At 40.9% G+C, this 17,395-nt stretch overlaps 1 protein-coding gene across 1 annotated transcript in view; it reads left to right on the forward strand.

Annotated features, from left to right (window-relative positions):
• Positions 1–911: 911 nt before the first annotated feature.
• Positions 912–17,395, forward strand: part of LOC124289327 (phenoloxidase-activating enzyme-like) — a 36,256-nt gene continuing 19,772 nt past the window's right edge. The window contains exons 1-3 of the mRNA XM_046725941.1: positions 912–1,261; positions 13,633–13,788; positions 16,610–16,738. Coding sequence (XP_046581897.1) covers positions 1,145–1,261; positions 13,633–13,788; positions 16,610–16,738 — 402 coding nt within the window. The 5' untranslated portion in view covers positions 912–1,144. The remainder of the gene's footprint in view (positions 1,262–13,632; positions 13,789–16,609; positions 16,739–17,395) is intronic.

Consider the following 17,395-nt stretch of genomic DNA (forward strand, 5'->3'; position numbering starts at 1 on the left):
ACGGAGAGCAAGGATGCAACAGATGAACGAGTTACTCAAAACATGGTATCGATAATATGATAAATCATGAAACCATTACACTAAAATGTGATGCAAGCTAATGTTCACATACATGTCTGATGATGGTTCATACGAAAACAGTGACAGTGGGTAGCCTAGTGGTTAAAGTGTTCGCTCGTTACGCTGAAGACCCGGGTTCAATTCCCCACATGGGTACAATGTGTGAAGCCCATTCTGCTTTCCCCCGCCGTGATATTGCTGGAATATTGCTAAAAGCGGCGTAAAATTAAACTCACTCACTCATACGAAAACAAACAAGAAATTGTTATTTAATGGCGATGTATTTGATACATATTTTTATTTAGGACCTTGTATAGCCGGCTGTATTCAGCTGAGTAGTAAGTGAGTGAGTGAGTTTTACACCGCTTTTTTACCGTAGACCGTAGATTACATCGTAGAAAACGATTTTCATATTCTCGACAGTGACCAACAACAATGGAGTAATGATATAAGTTCATCAAGTACCTTGCAGATTTCTTTTTATAGTTTAGTAACAATTAAATTAAAACATAGAAAAACATGTCATGTTCGGGCTAATGAAATCATGTGTTTTAATAGTTAAATATCTCTACAAATGTTTTAATACACATGATTGTTTAAATGCATTTTTGTTCAAAAATTAAACTGGAAAATACATAATGTATTATGTTATAGATCGAATTGTTATTTAGGCAATATTTCGAATCTGACTGAAAGTTTATTAAACGTCTATCGAGTGTGCCAGTTCGTTGAAGTTTGCTTTAATATAACATCCGCAGAGGATACCAGATTCAGTTCTCTTTCCTCAACAACCTGTAGAGAACAAGTCAGACTCTAAACACAGCATCACTCGGGCTGTTATGAAGCCACTCATTACATCAAGGATGGTTTGTAAGAATCGCTTGAACATGCCAGAAGAGTCCGAGATTGGCTGGTTGTGTGAAGCTCTGACCTGACCTGGTTCCCGGAGTGGAGTATTACCCCCCTTCCTCCCTCCGCCTTCACCGTCACGAGGTGAACATCATCACACACAGACGCGAAGGCTCTACTTAAACAGCGCATCGCGCTACGGGGAACTATAGTTTCTCTTTCCCGTGCGGGGTCTATGAATATGCGGGTAACGACTACACGATACGGGGCGATGGATGGAAGGGTAGTCATACTAGTCGCTGCCCTTATTGCTTTAACACACCCGGCCACACCTATACCCGTGGGGGAAAAGGTAAGAATATTCTTCCTTCATCTTTACAGCCAAAATATCTGTTGCAATTGTATATTTCGTTAATTGTGTATTAATGTTTCGTATTTCTAATAGTTCATAATATTAAGATAGTTATAACTGATCCTATGCGTACAGAGGTATATTGATTAAGACACGTGGCTGTGTTGGAATATGATATGGACGCAGATGAGTTAATGTTCTTGTATTAAGACGTTGTTTGTGAAATACCTTATTCATATATTCATCGCTATCTCTACAAATAGCTTTTCCGTATAGAGTAACTTATAGGCACGTGACTGTTATTCATTACTAGTCTTGTACATGTGTTAAACTAGCTGTGTTGTTGACATGTTCCTCATTCAAGTAATGGCAATTTGATGATGCGTGTCAATACCGCAAGATTGAGCTCTCATGAAACAAACACGAAGTACAGGCTCAGAAATAATTACATTCACAGCTGATGACTTTAGCAGCATAGGGAATATTATTTGCGCTATTACGATAGAAAGAGAAACCTTTGCTGAAAAATGTTACCTCACGCAAACTAATCAAGGAAAGGACATCACATAATTTCACAGTTTCTGATTAAAGATCATTTTTCGCATGTGAATGATTGGACATCTGTTATTTCCATACGAAACCACTGCCACGTGTTTCTTGATTGGCATCTTCGTACTGTTACAGGATTAACGTTCTTACGTCAATCTCTGAATCTGAATCTGCTCTGAATCATCAACACAGATGCACGCATGTTGTATGAGATTAATGCTTAATCCCTGAAGCTGCATCGTTCCTTCAAGCATCGTGGCTCCTTGCCACGATGAAGGTCAAGTAATCAAATATTGCTGAACATCCATTTCCCTCTCTCCTTGTGCTAATTACCCGGGAGGGAGCGTGTCTGGTTGTGTTTTACTGCGTCCAAGCCTTGTATACATGTGTGGTGTATACAGACCACTGCAGCCGTCCTCCAAAACGTTTACACCTTTTCGGTCAGATTCCGCATTACTTGACTGATAGACTCACTATAGTCCAGGTTTAAAATACTTCTTTGAATTATTGACCAGTGAGTGAACAGTTCCACTTTGAAAGTGGTGTTTATTGTGTTTAAGCTACGGTGTTTATATACACGTTTAGCCAACAATTCTGTTACCGTAGTTACCATAATCTTGACCAGTTGCGATGGGGATGTGACTCTTTATGTTTGCTATGAATACGTTCCAGTGAATATAGATATTAGCTTTGCGATATCAGTCTGTTGGTGATCATGTAGTCTGTCTCACAGTCCCTGAACCACATTATTTTCCCTACTGCCAAGCCTCTCTGCAGTGCCAAAGCCCTAAATAAAGCAAGTCTAGATTTCCTCAGGTTCTGGTCTCCCTGGGGCTCCTTTTCAATTTAAGTGGGCTTGTTTGTTACTATCAAAATTATATATATTCTGAGACTAAGCATTAGTCTTGTGATCATGTTACCAGTATAGATATATGTAGAAATAAAAACGATTAATTTAGGTTAGGTTATTTCTAGAGTATCTCGCAGTCCCTGAACCATATTATTTTCTTTTTCGCCGAGTCAGGTAGATTTTACAAGGATTCAGAAATCTGTCATCTCGCTTTTATGTTTCAAATTATTTGGTTCCGTCCAGTCTCAAAGATTAGGCGATTATCTAAATTATTTCATGAATGTCGATTTTCAAGCGTTCATTTTCACCGTCTCGGTGGGGTAGCAGACAGAGCATCTGCCTGGAGCGTCTATCGGCGGTTCGAGCCCCAGGACACGTCATATAAAATACCTGTGAATCTACCTATATAGCACTCGGTATAAAGGATACAAAACAAGAATTGGTCGGCTCAAATTTGCATAATGTATCTGAGCATAGTATTCATATGAAACATAGGCATTGTATCTCAGTAGGCTGATACTACAAACGCACGTACGTACCTACGCACACACACATATACACGTGCGCAAGTAGCAATACTCGTGAACACGACGTTAATTCCACTTTCAGCTCACCTCAAGTCCTAATTAGATTTCAACCATTGTCCTTACAGATTACGTAGTGTGAATTCCAGCGGCTTTGTTACTTACGTCCCTACGCTCGACTAATTTAGTGACGGTTTGTGTTTAATAAGCTGGAATTTTACTGTTTTACAGTTATGCCAATAGTTTGTTAAAGGATCCTCTGATTTATTACATATTAATATCAACTCCTCAACTATTTTTGTGCGTTGGCTCTACACGCCGAAGACCCGGGTTCGATTCCCCACATGGGTACAATATGTGAAGCCCATTTCTGATGTCCCCCGCCGTGAAATTGCTGGAATATTGCTAAAAGCGGCGAAAAACCATACTCACTCACTCAACTATTTGTGTATTAATATGTGTTTGTTGTTTAATACTATATATATATATATGTAAGGACTGTTTGAGGAAAAATATATCTCTGTGGATATTGACAACTTCCTGTTTATGGTATTAATGGATTAGGGATTATATATTGCATGTTATCCATTAAGTTGTAGTTTCCTTATATACCACCAAGTTCTAGAATACCAATCAAACATTTAAATAGAGATTTCAAACCTTGAATTTTCTTATGAACACATCCACAAGTAAATGGAATAATCACAAGTATTGTTTGCGAAAAGATTGTGACACTCCGTTTCTCAGCGTGCTTCGGATCACTGACTACGTATCGAGTTATCCTAAGTTCGAGACATCAGAGTAGTTCCTAAACTGGTTTTGTTGTTAACGGGACATCGAGGTGAAGCAGATACTGGGTTTTACTATACATCAGTGAAGTACATTCATCTCGCTTACGCGTTTTTTGTTGATAAACGAGACTCACGTGTTCCCTTGTTTAGGACTGTACACATATCTCCGGAGCCTTGTTTAAATATTGCATATTTTACTGTTAACTAATTTATACCTCTACAGGCCCCACTGTATGCGTGGCCCATACGCAACAGCAGTTGTACCGTTATGTCGTTTTGAATGTCACATACAATGCATGGAACGGGAAGAGGTGTGTTTTCTTTGCCCAGACAAGCGACATTTAACACAGAACGATTCATGATATCGTTGAGTTGCAATAACATGCTCAAATATCGTGTTTGTTGTGTGTTAACACGTTTTGTCGATTGTATTTGTTAACGCATTCTTCAGAAACAAAATAAATGGAAAGTAAAATATTTGTTAAAACGTACAGAATGTGTACTGAGTGTAAATAGCCATTAAAACATTGACCGCTGTCACATTGTTGACACGCATTGCATAAGATTAGAGCATTAGATTAGAGAATTAGGACCATTAAAAGTCGGTCCGCTTTTAGCGACCGATTTCAATTATCAGACACCAGGTGTCTGGGTGATGTAACCTTTCACAATGGCCAGTTTTCATGGAATCTACGAGGCTAATGTGTTCAAACAACACATAACCTTTTTTATAAAGACTTAAAGGAACTCTGTTGTCTACTGTCATAGACTTCTATGTGGAATGTCTCACCTGGGACTTTTGTACGTCGGCACCTCTGTCGGATTGGGTGTGTGCTTGTGTGTGTGCTTGTGTGTGTGTGTGTGTGTGTGTGTGTGTGTGTGTGTGTGTGGAGGTGTGTGTGTGTGTGTTTTCGGGGAGGCAAACACATGCAAGGAATCTGACAAGCCAAACTAAGTGTGTTCACATCAGACAGGACAATTGAGATTATTTAACCATGTGCGTGTGCGTGTGTGTTCACATGTGTGTGTGTGGGTGCGTGTGTGTGTGTGTGCGTGCGTGCGTGCGTGCGTGCGTGTGTGCGTGCGTGCGTGCGTGCGTGTGTGTGTGCGTGTGTGTGTGCGTGCGCACCGCATTCACTCACCCTTGGATTCAAAGGTAATATATTTCCTTTATTACAGGTCTCAAAACTAATGGTATTGTATGGTCAACGTCAACATCTCACCCTGACGGCGTTGGTTGTTACTCATACTATTAACCACTTGTACAACTTACCCATGCTGGAATATGTGCAGCATGCCATCATATAGTTGGAATATTGATGTTTGCAACAACACTTCCTCGAATAGGCACTCACAAACACATTAAGTGCATTTGACGAGAGCATTGTACCCCAGTGATTTATTTGGAACTGTAGAATCTGTAGAATCAACGACACCTAATTGCCGAAGCACATGCTTTCCCACAGGAGGTAATTACCCAAGCCTCATATTGCCATAAGCCTTCAGAGGGCGACGTCGTGACACTGATGACGCTGTCGTTGACGGCTATCGACGTCGTTGTAGTTACCAGAACAGTGTAGGTGGTTGTTACCATCGGCGTTTCCGTCCGGAGACAGAAGCGAAAAGGCGAGGCATTTTGCATCACGTTTGTGATGTTCCGGCGCAATGAACCTCTGACAAGGGACATGAAAGACGGGAGTATTCACTCACTGGTAGGACGTTTACACATGATGAGTCGTTGTTGTTGACGTCTGAAGGCAGTCTCCAGTTACAATTCTGAGTGCGTGATTGTATGCGTGTGTGTCTGTCCGTCTATGTATTGACAGGGACGTATTTTTTATTGTCAATTCTTCGATACACAGAAAAAAGTCTTTGTAAAGAGGAATCGATCAATTTCAGCTTTATCTTTTAAATCAAATGATTGAAATGAAAATTATCAAAATGTGGCTGACAAGTTAACTTTTTTTCTCTTTCCTACATCAGTAAACGGGATATGATGAAGTTGATGAAGATTACGAACAGTAGTTAAAATAAATGATTTTCTTTAATTCCTTAGACATGGTGTAACATGCAGCAAGTCTGAGTGAGTGAGTTTAGTTTTACGCCGCTTTTAGCAATATTCCAGCAATATCACGGCGGGACACACCTGAAATGGCCTTCACACATTGTACCCATGAGGGGAATCGAACTCGGGTGTTGGGCGTGACGAGCGAACGCTTTAACCACTAGGCTACCCCTACCGCCCCCAGCAAGTCTGAGAGGCCCCTGCCAGATGTGGCACAATATACAACATATGTTAGATAAGACCTATATACAACATATGTTAGATAAGACCTATATACAATATATGTCAGATAAGACAACTATGTACAACACGATAGGTCGGACGTGACTCTATATACAACATGGTATGTCGGGTGTTGCGCTATATACAACATGATATGTAAGATGTAGCTCTATGTACAACATGGTAAGTTGGATGTGGCGCTATATACAACATAATATGCCAGAGAAGTATGCATTATACAACATGATAGATCAGATGTGATGCAATATACAATGAGATAGAAGGGATGTGATGCAATATACAGCATGATATGTCAGATGTGGTGCTTTAAACAATATGACATGTCGGATATGACGCTATATGTAGCATGATATTTCGGATGTTGCGCTATGTACAATATATGTCGGATGTGACTCCATATACACTACGATATGTCGGATATGACGCTATAGGTAGCATGATATTTCGGATGTTGCGCTATGTACAACATATGTTGGATGTGACCCCATATACTATACGATATGTCGGATATGACGCTATAGGTAGCATGATATTTCGGACGTTGCGCTATGTACAACATATGTTGGATGTGACCCCATATACTATACGATATGTCGGATATGACGCTATATACAACATATGTTGGATGTTGCGCAATATACAGCGTATGTTGGATGTGACCCCATATACAATATGCTATGTCTGATATGACGCTATATACAACACTGTATTCTGCATGTTGCGCTATGTACAACATATGTCGGATGTGACTCCATATACAATACGATATGTCGGATATGGCGCAATATACAACATTGTATGCTTGGTACTGCGCTATATACAGCATGATATGTCGGGGGTGCCGCAATATACAATACGATATGTGTGATATGACGCTGTAGGTAGCATGATATTTCGGATGTTGCGCTATGTACAACATATATCGGATGCGACTCCATATACTATACGATATGTCGGATATGACGCTATATACAACATTGTATGCTTGGTACTGTGCTATATACAGCATGATATGTCGGAGGTGCCGCGATATACAATACGATATGTTGAATGTGACGCAATATACAGCAGGAAAGATCAGATGTGGCCCTATATACAATATGATATGTCGGATATGGTGCTATATACAACATAATAGGTCGTATGATATGCTATATACATTACGATATATCGGATATGACACTATATACAACATATGTTGGATGTTGCGCAATATACAGCGTATGTTGGATGTTACCCCATATACAATATTCTATGTCTGATATGACGCTATATACAAAACTGTATTCTGCATGTTGCGCTATATAAAACATGATATGTTGGATGTGGCATTGCATGCAACACCCTATACAGGCTGATATTTCACTGGTCTAACTATGTTACATTTGTATTTGTATATATCATTATGTAAGGACCGTTTATGATGGTAAACTTGGGTTTCATGAAATATAAAACAAATAAAAAAATAAAACATAAAATAAAAAGTCTGAGAGGCCCCGAGTATGGGCTAGTGCCAAGGATCATAATCTGAGCATGTAGGATGCGAACCTGATCGGTAGATCCTGGCTGAAATGTTTGCAAAGACATGCTAACATTCACAAAGAGTATATATGTCCGCAAATGTATGATACAGCTCACATCTGGTCTATTATATACCGTCTCATATCAAATTTAGGTTTCGTACTAGGCAGAACACCACGTAAAGATGATCCGTTTCGAATTTTGCAAGTATCTTATTTTCTCCCGTTCCTTTCACTGCTACTTTGATTATAAGAATAACAAACAATGTGAAATATGTTAAACAAAATATCGATTGAATAATTTCAGTCAGTGAAATAAATCTCACAGGAAATAGTTACAATTTTTTATCGGTTAACACAAATCCTCCATTAAATACCTGAAATGCTCAATACAAAAGGACATTGTTGTGCACCATTCATCCCGTTGAATATAGAACTAGAAAATAACAGTGAATTCCAGAGTACACACTGTGAAAATGTGATTTAGTGATTTTTCAATTGCTCGTACATCACATTTACAGCGAAGGAAAAACACACTATATATCACTCAGCGGATACAAACTTGCCCAATCAATACCATGTTGAAATTAAACCTCTCGTGATTTATCCCAACGATGAACAATATGGCCGAGGGTTATTTCCTCCGAAATTGAATAAAAGCATTTTTTCTTTGATGATATCCTGAAAGTTTGATACCTCAATAGCAGAAGCGACAGGACTGACAGTTGGGTCCGAGAATTGCTTTCATCAACTTAGTCTTTGTCAAATAGAAATTTCTACGTAATATGATGCAAAGGACTTCAAACGCGGTCATGCCATTGTCCCACAGCGAGTGGTTCCGTGCCGTTTCCACTCTGTGGACATGTGGTGAGATGCTGCCCTGTACAGGAAGCAAGAGGCCCGATGGTCTAATGCCATGAAATGTGTTTGGCGGAGTTGCCTCGCTTAAGGATGCGAGAAACTTTAGATCGTCGGTTCGAATCCCGATTCGCTGTGATTATAATTCTGGGTTTGTCAGGGCCATTCCCGTGTTCGTGGGTCTTAGCAAAGTTGTAAACATCTAAGATGTTCATCACTTTCCTCAAGCAGGGGTGGTGGGGTAGCCTAGTGGTTAAAGCGTTCGCTCGTCACGCCGAAGGCCAGGGTTCGATCCCCACATGAGTACAGGAGCTGTGGGGTAGCCTAGTGGTTAAAGCGTTCGCTCGTCACGCCGAAGACACGAGTTCGATTCCCACATGGGTACAATGTGTGAAGCCCATTTCCGGTGTCCCCCGCCGTTGTGTTGCTTTAACGTTGCTAATAGTGGCGTAAAACCATACTCACTCACATGGGTACAATACATTACATGTGTTAAATACATTTTGGATTCCCTCGCCATATAGGTTGAATGTTGCTGATTCCGGCGTAAAACTCACTCACTCATTCACTCACTCACTCACTCAGACTATGTTTTTGATTGCAAGTATGCCGTCGAGGGTCTTTCATTTAAAAGTTGTTGGTACTCATGAGACGACTATCCGAGGTTATAATACGGGTGTACTGGCGAGATGTCATGTTATCAGGGGCGGTGGGGCCAGGCCTCCCACCGTCATATTGTTGGAATATTGCTACAAGCGGCGTAAAACTAAACTGACTGTTCTCATTTCAATGGAATGGTGGGACAGCACTGGTCATCAAGACCCCGAGAAATTGCGTCATTTATCACAACGGCAGCTGGACATGGAACGTCCTTGGTGAACATAAATATGATTAAGGATAGGGCATCACTTATATATTTTGTGTTTCTCATCGCCCGACCTTTTAATTTAATTGTCCATACTTGTACTGACCTCGACCATAGACGCCAGCCAGGGAATGCAGTATGTTTGTAATCTGTGGTATTTCAACTGGGTTGTACTAAAGAAGATGAGATCTTGAGAGGCGATACATGACACGCAGAATTACAAAGTACCAATTCTTCACAGAATCACAATATGACAATAACCATTCATATTAAAATACTATTTCTACATGCCATGGGGTTGTCTGTATGCACGTATATGGACTTGTACACTGTATACGTGGGTGTTATCTTCTAATTAATTCCTTGTCCTACTTACCCAGCTTTACCTAAATGTACTTTGGAAACTGGATACCAAGGTCACTATAGAGCCTATGCACTGAGAAGATGGGGGGTAGTTACATGTCTCACCACATGTCGGTCGAGTGGGGAAATACGGAACCACACACTGTAGGACGATGACACCCCTGTGTTTGAAGTTTTTATCCTCCTATCACGTACAAATACTATATGACAAAGACGAGGTTGATAACAGCATCAAATGCCGCTCACGATGGTGTAGCCTAGTGGTTAAGCGTTCGCTTTGATTCCCCACATGTGTAAATGTGTATGATGCTCATTTGTTGACCCGAGTTCGATTCCCAGCATGGGTACAATGTGTGAAGCCCATTTCTGGTGTCCCCCGCCATGATGTTGCTGGAATATTGCTAAAAGCGGCGTAAAACTCACTCACTCAAATGCACTCCTGTGCACTCTTTCTTCTATTGGGGCGGTGGGGCAGCCTAGTGGTTAAAGCGTTGGCTCGTCACGCCGAAGACCCGGGTTCGAACCCCTACTTGGGTACAATGTGTGAAGCCCATTTCTGGTGTCCCCCGCCATGATGTTGCTGGAATGTTGCTAAAAGCGGCGTAAAACTCACTCACTCACTCAAATGCACTCCTGTGCACTCTTTCTGCTATTGAAGTATCACACTTTCAGGTCACCTCGAACCAAGAATATTTTTTTAAACTTCTTTGAAATAATTCCTGGTTATATTGTACATTGCTAGGATAAAAAGGCCGGGTTTAGTTACAACGTGGTATCGAATGGATAATGTTTGCATCCTGAGGGTGATATATAGCATGTTTTCAGTCGTTGTAAATGTGGAGGATCCTTCGATTACAGCTGCATTATTTTAGGACGGAAATCCCGTAGGTAGTAAAACCTCTTCACCGGGAGCAAACTCTCTGCCGGAATCTCAACGGAGAGACATGTATATGTGTTCTGTTCGAGGCAACCAAACGTGTGAAACAAGGGACCCATCTTGTCACGGAATTCCCCCAGGTAGTCAAGCGCGGGCCATTCTGTCCCTACAGTTTCTAAAGGGACACACGCTTCCGGCACTGATCACTTATTCTGTCAGAATCCAACCACGAGTGTAGACCTGGGGAGAGGAAGATCTATTCTTTGCTGGAATCACCACAGAACACAAACCTGGGAGGTTGTTTCCCAATTGAGCTCCACCATAATTTATTACCGTGATGACAGAAAATTTCCAGTGAGTGAGGTTGGTTTCACGGCGCTTTTAGCAATATTCCAGCAATATCACGACGGGGGACACCAGAAATGGGCTTCACACATTGTACCCATGTGGGGAATCGAACCCTGGTCTTCGGCTTGACGAGCGAACGCTTTAACCACAAGGCTACCCCACCGCCCCTAATATTTCCAGATATGTACAGGGAATAATTTAACATTGTGTATTGAAGTATGGCGAACTGGGCATATGTTGGTATTTAAGTCTTCATGGAGGTGGTGGTGAAATTGGGTTTAACGTCGTGCTTGAGAATATTTCGCTCATATGACGACGTGCATGCGTGTGTATGTGTATGTGCGGCTGCTTGTACTAGCCCAGACTGAAGCTGGTTTTATAGTGCTAGCCCACTGAGATACCATGCCATAGTGAAGCATAAATATCCCACTCAGACACATTATACTGACTCCGAGCCGACCAGTCCTTGTTGTACCCATTAATGCCGAGCGCCAGGCAGGGACCAACAAGTACCATATTTTAACGTCTTTTGGTATGACGCGGTCGGGGATCGAACCCGCGACCTTCCGCACTCCGGGCGGACGCTCTAACCACTACACCACGGAGGCGGTTAAGTCTTCATGGAAGGCGACAAGACGATAATGGATATTGGAACATACAACCATAAAACATTAATTACCAAGAGATAATGTTATAGTTGTGTTTCTGTTATCACTGACGTACTTCCTGAAATCATATAATGGTCCTGGTATTTCACACAAGTGTCGGTATAACAGCCATAATTGAGTAGATTATTGTCTATACAGTGTGAGACTGTAACTGCTGGGTGACTCTCAGCTATCCAGCAATGTGCCAAGTCTCCGCTGTTCGTGGGACCCGTCTCCCCAAGCGTCTCTCCGACTACCCACGTGTAAATGTGTTGGAAGTACTGTTATATGGATGTAGAACTAAGGTTACTGGGAGAGTCCCGTTAGTTGTAACACAATAACTCACCACAAAGATCACATATCACCAATCACTTTTGAGTGACGTTTCTAGGTCACATGCACATGTCTTTATCAGAAACCAACGTCAGGGACCAGTGTAGCCTGTTAGGGCCATGAAATTCCAGTGGATGTATCTAAAAACATTCATATCTCATATTAATATAATATAATATAATATAATGCATTGGAAAAAAGTATTTTATGAACATTATCTCTATATACTGAATATGTTATTTATCATTTTATTTGTCACGGTTACCATTACAGCGAAATGTTCTATATTCTCATTAAAGTGTTTTCTGGCACAATATTTAACACTGTCAGTGAAATCCCGTTAGTTTGGAAAAGCGGCGTATATCTATATTCACTCACTCACTCCATAGTTTGGAATTCGCACTCCGGAAACCTCGAATTCAGCACAATATATGCTTACGTTCGATTTCAAAACTCGTGACGAAATCGTGGTGGCTAATGTTAACGCATGTCAGCCGCTTGACGTCAAACTTCGGATAACCTCAACAGTCCGTACGTATAGAATCCCAGGATTGTGGTACCGTGGTACAACCTCGAAATGACGTCATAGTCATAGGTAATTCAATCGTGGATAAAACTGTTAAAAGAATATAATTAACTGGGTGTAATAATAATATAATAATATAATATATATAATAATAATATATATATATATATGATGTTTTGTGTATATATATATATATATATATATATTATCAACACATTCCGCGGATGTTTTGTGTTATATATATATATATATATATATATATATATATACGTAAGCGGCTATATATATATATATTAGCCATATATATATACGATTTCGTCATATATTTATATATATATATGAACGTAAAATATATATTGATAACAATTAGGTATATATAGTGCAAATTCCAAACTATGGAGTATAGTATTATGAATATAGATATACGCCGCTTTTCCAATATATAACGGGATTTCACTGACAGTGTTAAATATATATATATATATAATCGAAAGTATTCATTCGTGAACGTTCCAGGGAAAATATATATTCGATTGTCGATTCTCAATGATGCAACTTTGATGTAGGATTTAGCACTTGCTAATCTAAATATTGTTATCAACACATTCCGCGGATGTTTTGTTTCTCGTTTCCTAGCAGCGATTTGATATTATATCCGAAATGAAATTTGCATTTTATGTTTATGTATTTCCAGTATTGTACAAAGTTATCCATTACCTGGTCAACCTTGGTTGCAAGTAACATGCCGACATGAAAACGCACACATAGCCACACGAGCATGCTTAAAAATAACGATATAATATTTAGCAACCCGAGAAACTTGCTGGTAGTGGCGTTAAACAAACAAAAAAACAGCAGAAAAATGAAGCCTATCCTGTTTTTCACTTCAGTAACTTGTCCTTGAAATCTCACCCACTGACATTTATGCCCCGAGTCCGGGAAGTATTGCAATGTACATGCACATAAATGTCAGTATGTAATAGGTATTCTATATATGTTGTTACTTCCACAGGAGACGTGTCATACACCTGTAGGTCTTGCTTCCGACGCCTTGGATCCATTAGTGGACTTCGAACTGGCAGCTTCTGACGGCAACGCCAGCAACGTCAGGTTGAATGGGCCGTCGTCGTGGAAGGTGCACAGTCTCAGCAACGAGCCATTTGTACAGGTAAATCACATAATGTTTTAAGTGAATTTTGAAATTATGTCTCATCTTCGGTGAACATTGCATTAATAGAAACATTATTGACACTGGTGGTATTATATGGAAGTGTATTATTGCCACATAAAACACATTAACATCTACGTAGAAGACACTTTCATCTACGTATCCATTTTACGTTTACTTAGAACATACGTCCATCTACGTAATATATATGTTGCTTATACTTACATAATAGACCGCCTCCGTGGTGTAGTGGTTAGAGCGTCCGCCCGGGAGAGCGGAAGGTCGCGGGTTCGATCCCCGACCGCGTCATACCAAAAGACGTTAAAATAAAGTACTTGTTGGTCCCTGCCTGGCGCTCGGCATTAATGGGTACAACAAGGACTGGTCGGCTCGGAGTCAGAATAATGTGTCTGAGTGGGATATTCATGCTTCACTGCGGCATAGTATCTCAGTGGGCTAGCACTATAAAACCAGCTTAAGTCTGGGCTAGTACAAGCAGCCGCACATACACATACACACGCATGCACGTCGTCATATGAGCGAAATATTCTCAAGCACGACGTTAAACCCATTATAATAATTATTATATAATATACTCTACTTAAAGATAAAGGTATCATCTGCAGGTGAAATAACGACTTTGGCAATAATATTTTACAGAGAAATCGCCAACAGTTCCGGGTCTGATAATGACCGATGTTTTCAGTATCACCCGTGATATTTCTTTTTGAGTTACCATCATTACAGGCCATGAAGTAACCCCTCGTTACAAATGTGTCGAAGTTGTGTTTAATGAATATAGTTGGCTGTTGTTGGTTTTATTTTAACGCTAATGGTTTGAAAAAAATATTTTAGAAAAGTGTGAAAATACAGAGATGGTCAGTTGCAAAAAGATGATGAACAGGCTACAAAACATTTAGATATATGATAATACAAATATATATTTGTGTGTCTGAATAACGATATGCACATATAATATCATGCATGGAGATATGAGTATCATTTGATGAAAAGTAAGGAAAGTATTATCTATGTAGATGATGTAAGTATCAACTACGAAGATGTATCTTCTACGTGCTTGATAAAATCTTTTCAGATTGTGGCGCTGACAGGCTTCCATATTTACACGCTACGGCTGTTTGCGACACAGTAGACTTTTCCTGGGATACCAATACCAATCGTTTGTTATAACTGTGGCCATTTTAGAAACAAAAGCAATGATGTATGTTTTACAGTTCATGAAAATCTCCTTTCACAGACAGAATATATACAGTAACAACAATAAAATTAGTAATCATTGTACACAAAAATAGAGGGTTCGGGTGATCCTAGCACAGTCAGCCTTGGTAAGGCTCATCATCAGCTCAGGGCCATTGCCCCCTCTACACGCAGCCCAGACAGCGAATGGGACTTCTCCCAGGAAACGCTGCCGAGTCAAACCCATCAAGAACTTTCCGGAGAGTATGTAGACTCCCTAACACTGCAGCCTTCTGCATTACCCAGAGTGTGAGAAGGGCTGTGCTCTCCTGACCAGGAGGTACCAAACCCATGGCACCGAGAACAGTGGGGAGCCAGTGGGAATGCTTTTCCTGAATCTTGCCAATCACGTTGCTGTCAAAAGAGACAGAAAATTCAATGATATAAATAAATTCATTCAATTTGGCTTTATCAAAAAGGACAAGATCAGGTTTGTTGGCTGAAATTCTTCTGAGACTGTATATGGGCCGATTCCAAAGAGGTTTAAAGCTGTCATTTTCCATGACGCCCTGGACATGTTCAGGGTCGTACCATGGATGGACCTCGAAGTCAAAGCCACAGGCACAGCGAAGGCGGTAGTAGAAGCAACAAGCCATGTCATCAGTAATCGTTAATTATTAGCCATCTAATCCTCGTCACTCGTTACATGTATATAGGAGTTATCTACATGTTGAGACTACGTTAATGTGATAATTTACTTCAAACACTCAGGGGCTGAGGGTAAACGATCGACCCAGTTGTTAAAAGCGACACTCTCCGTTGTGGCTTCCTTTGGTGTGTCACAAACCTATGGTCCATGCTTCAAATCCTTGCACGCTCCGATCCCCTTCTCGGTTCGTCTACATTATGCATATGCTCGTGGATTGCACCAAATTGTCTAAGAACTGCATCACTTGGGAATTTCCTCCCATATTTTGATGATATAGGGCCCGTAAATCGCGAGGCGCTACTTCCGGTTCCAGATTTCCGGTGACAAGCGTATATTCAAGAACCAGTTCTGGTTCAAAATTGCGCGACCGCCAAATACTCTTTACAGCTGTTGACAGTCGTAATAGTTGGCTAATTTGGGGGTGGTTAGATCGGAAATGTGTTATTTCTGCAAGGATCGGTTCCTTACTGTCAACAAACAACCATGAGACCAGTCTGAAAGGTATGAAATGTTGTTTGTCACCGGAAGTACAAACAACGGAAGGTCTCGCGAAGTGCCGTGACCTACTTAGGGGCCCTGTAACTGGAATACTGTTAATACGGTGATTAACAATACTCACCCACGAGTTCAATTGAGTGAGAATGGTTTTACTCCCCTTTAAAAAATAATCCACCAATATCAAGACGGGTTACATCAGAAATGGGCTTCACACTTTGAACCCATGTCGGGAGTCGCACCCGGGTCTTGACGAGCGAGCGCCTTATCCACTAGGCTACCCCACCGCCGAAATTGTACTCGACAAAGTTGACCACCCGCAGTTCATGAGTTCTTTAACCTGTTTTAATGCTTGTATCATTAGCCTGACACGACACGGCCATTTTCCTTATATTGGTTTACTCTCATGCCTTTTTTCAGGTGACACTTTCTAAACCAATGTTGATCACAGGCATCCAGACCCAGGGAGACCCGGATGAAGGTGCCTGGGTGGTGCAGTTCCGGGTCGCCTACAGCAGGGATTGTGAAGCCTACACAAGCGGAGACTCGGTAAGTTATAAACAATTGAGTGAGTGAGTGAGTTTAGTTTTACGCCGCACTCAGCAATATTCCAGCTATATAGCGGCGGTCTGTAAATAATCGAGTCTGGACAAGACAATCCAGTCATCAACAGCATGAGCATCGATCTGCGCAATTGGGAACCGATGACATGTGTCAACCAAGTCGGCGAGCCTGACCACCCGATCCCGTTAGTCGCCTCTTACGACAAGCATGGGCTACTGAAGATCAATATTCTAACCTTCACGTGTAGTTGTAAACAATGTATGAGACTCTCGTGCTTATTAAACCCCCTCTCATGTGTCCAGAAACACGCTGAAACGCCCATAATATGGACGGTACATTTACATTCAAATTCAGTCCGGATTAAAATATCAAAGTTACGACGTTGTTTACGACGTTGTTTGTTTGTTGTTTAACGCCGCACACAGTAGTAATCCAGCTATATGGCGGCGGTCTGAAAATAATCGAGTCTGGACCAGACAATCCAATGATCCACAGCATGAAGATCGATTTACGCAACTGGGATACGATGACATGAGTCAATCGATTCCTACGGTTCCAACGACAAGCATGGGTTGCTGAAGACCAATTCTAACCCTGACCCGGACCTTCACCTGTCCCAACAAACGAAGTCATGTTCATTAA

Source organism: Haliotis rubra, unplaced genomic scaffold (genome assembly GCF_003918875.1).
Source record: "Haliotis rubra isolate DU_JTF1 unplaced genomic scaffold, ASM391887v1 Scf44, whole genome shotgun sequence".
In the NCBI taxonomy this organism is placed as follows: Eukaryota; Metazoa; Mollusca; class Gastropoda; order Lepetellida; family Haliotidae; genus Haliotis; species Haliotis rubra.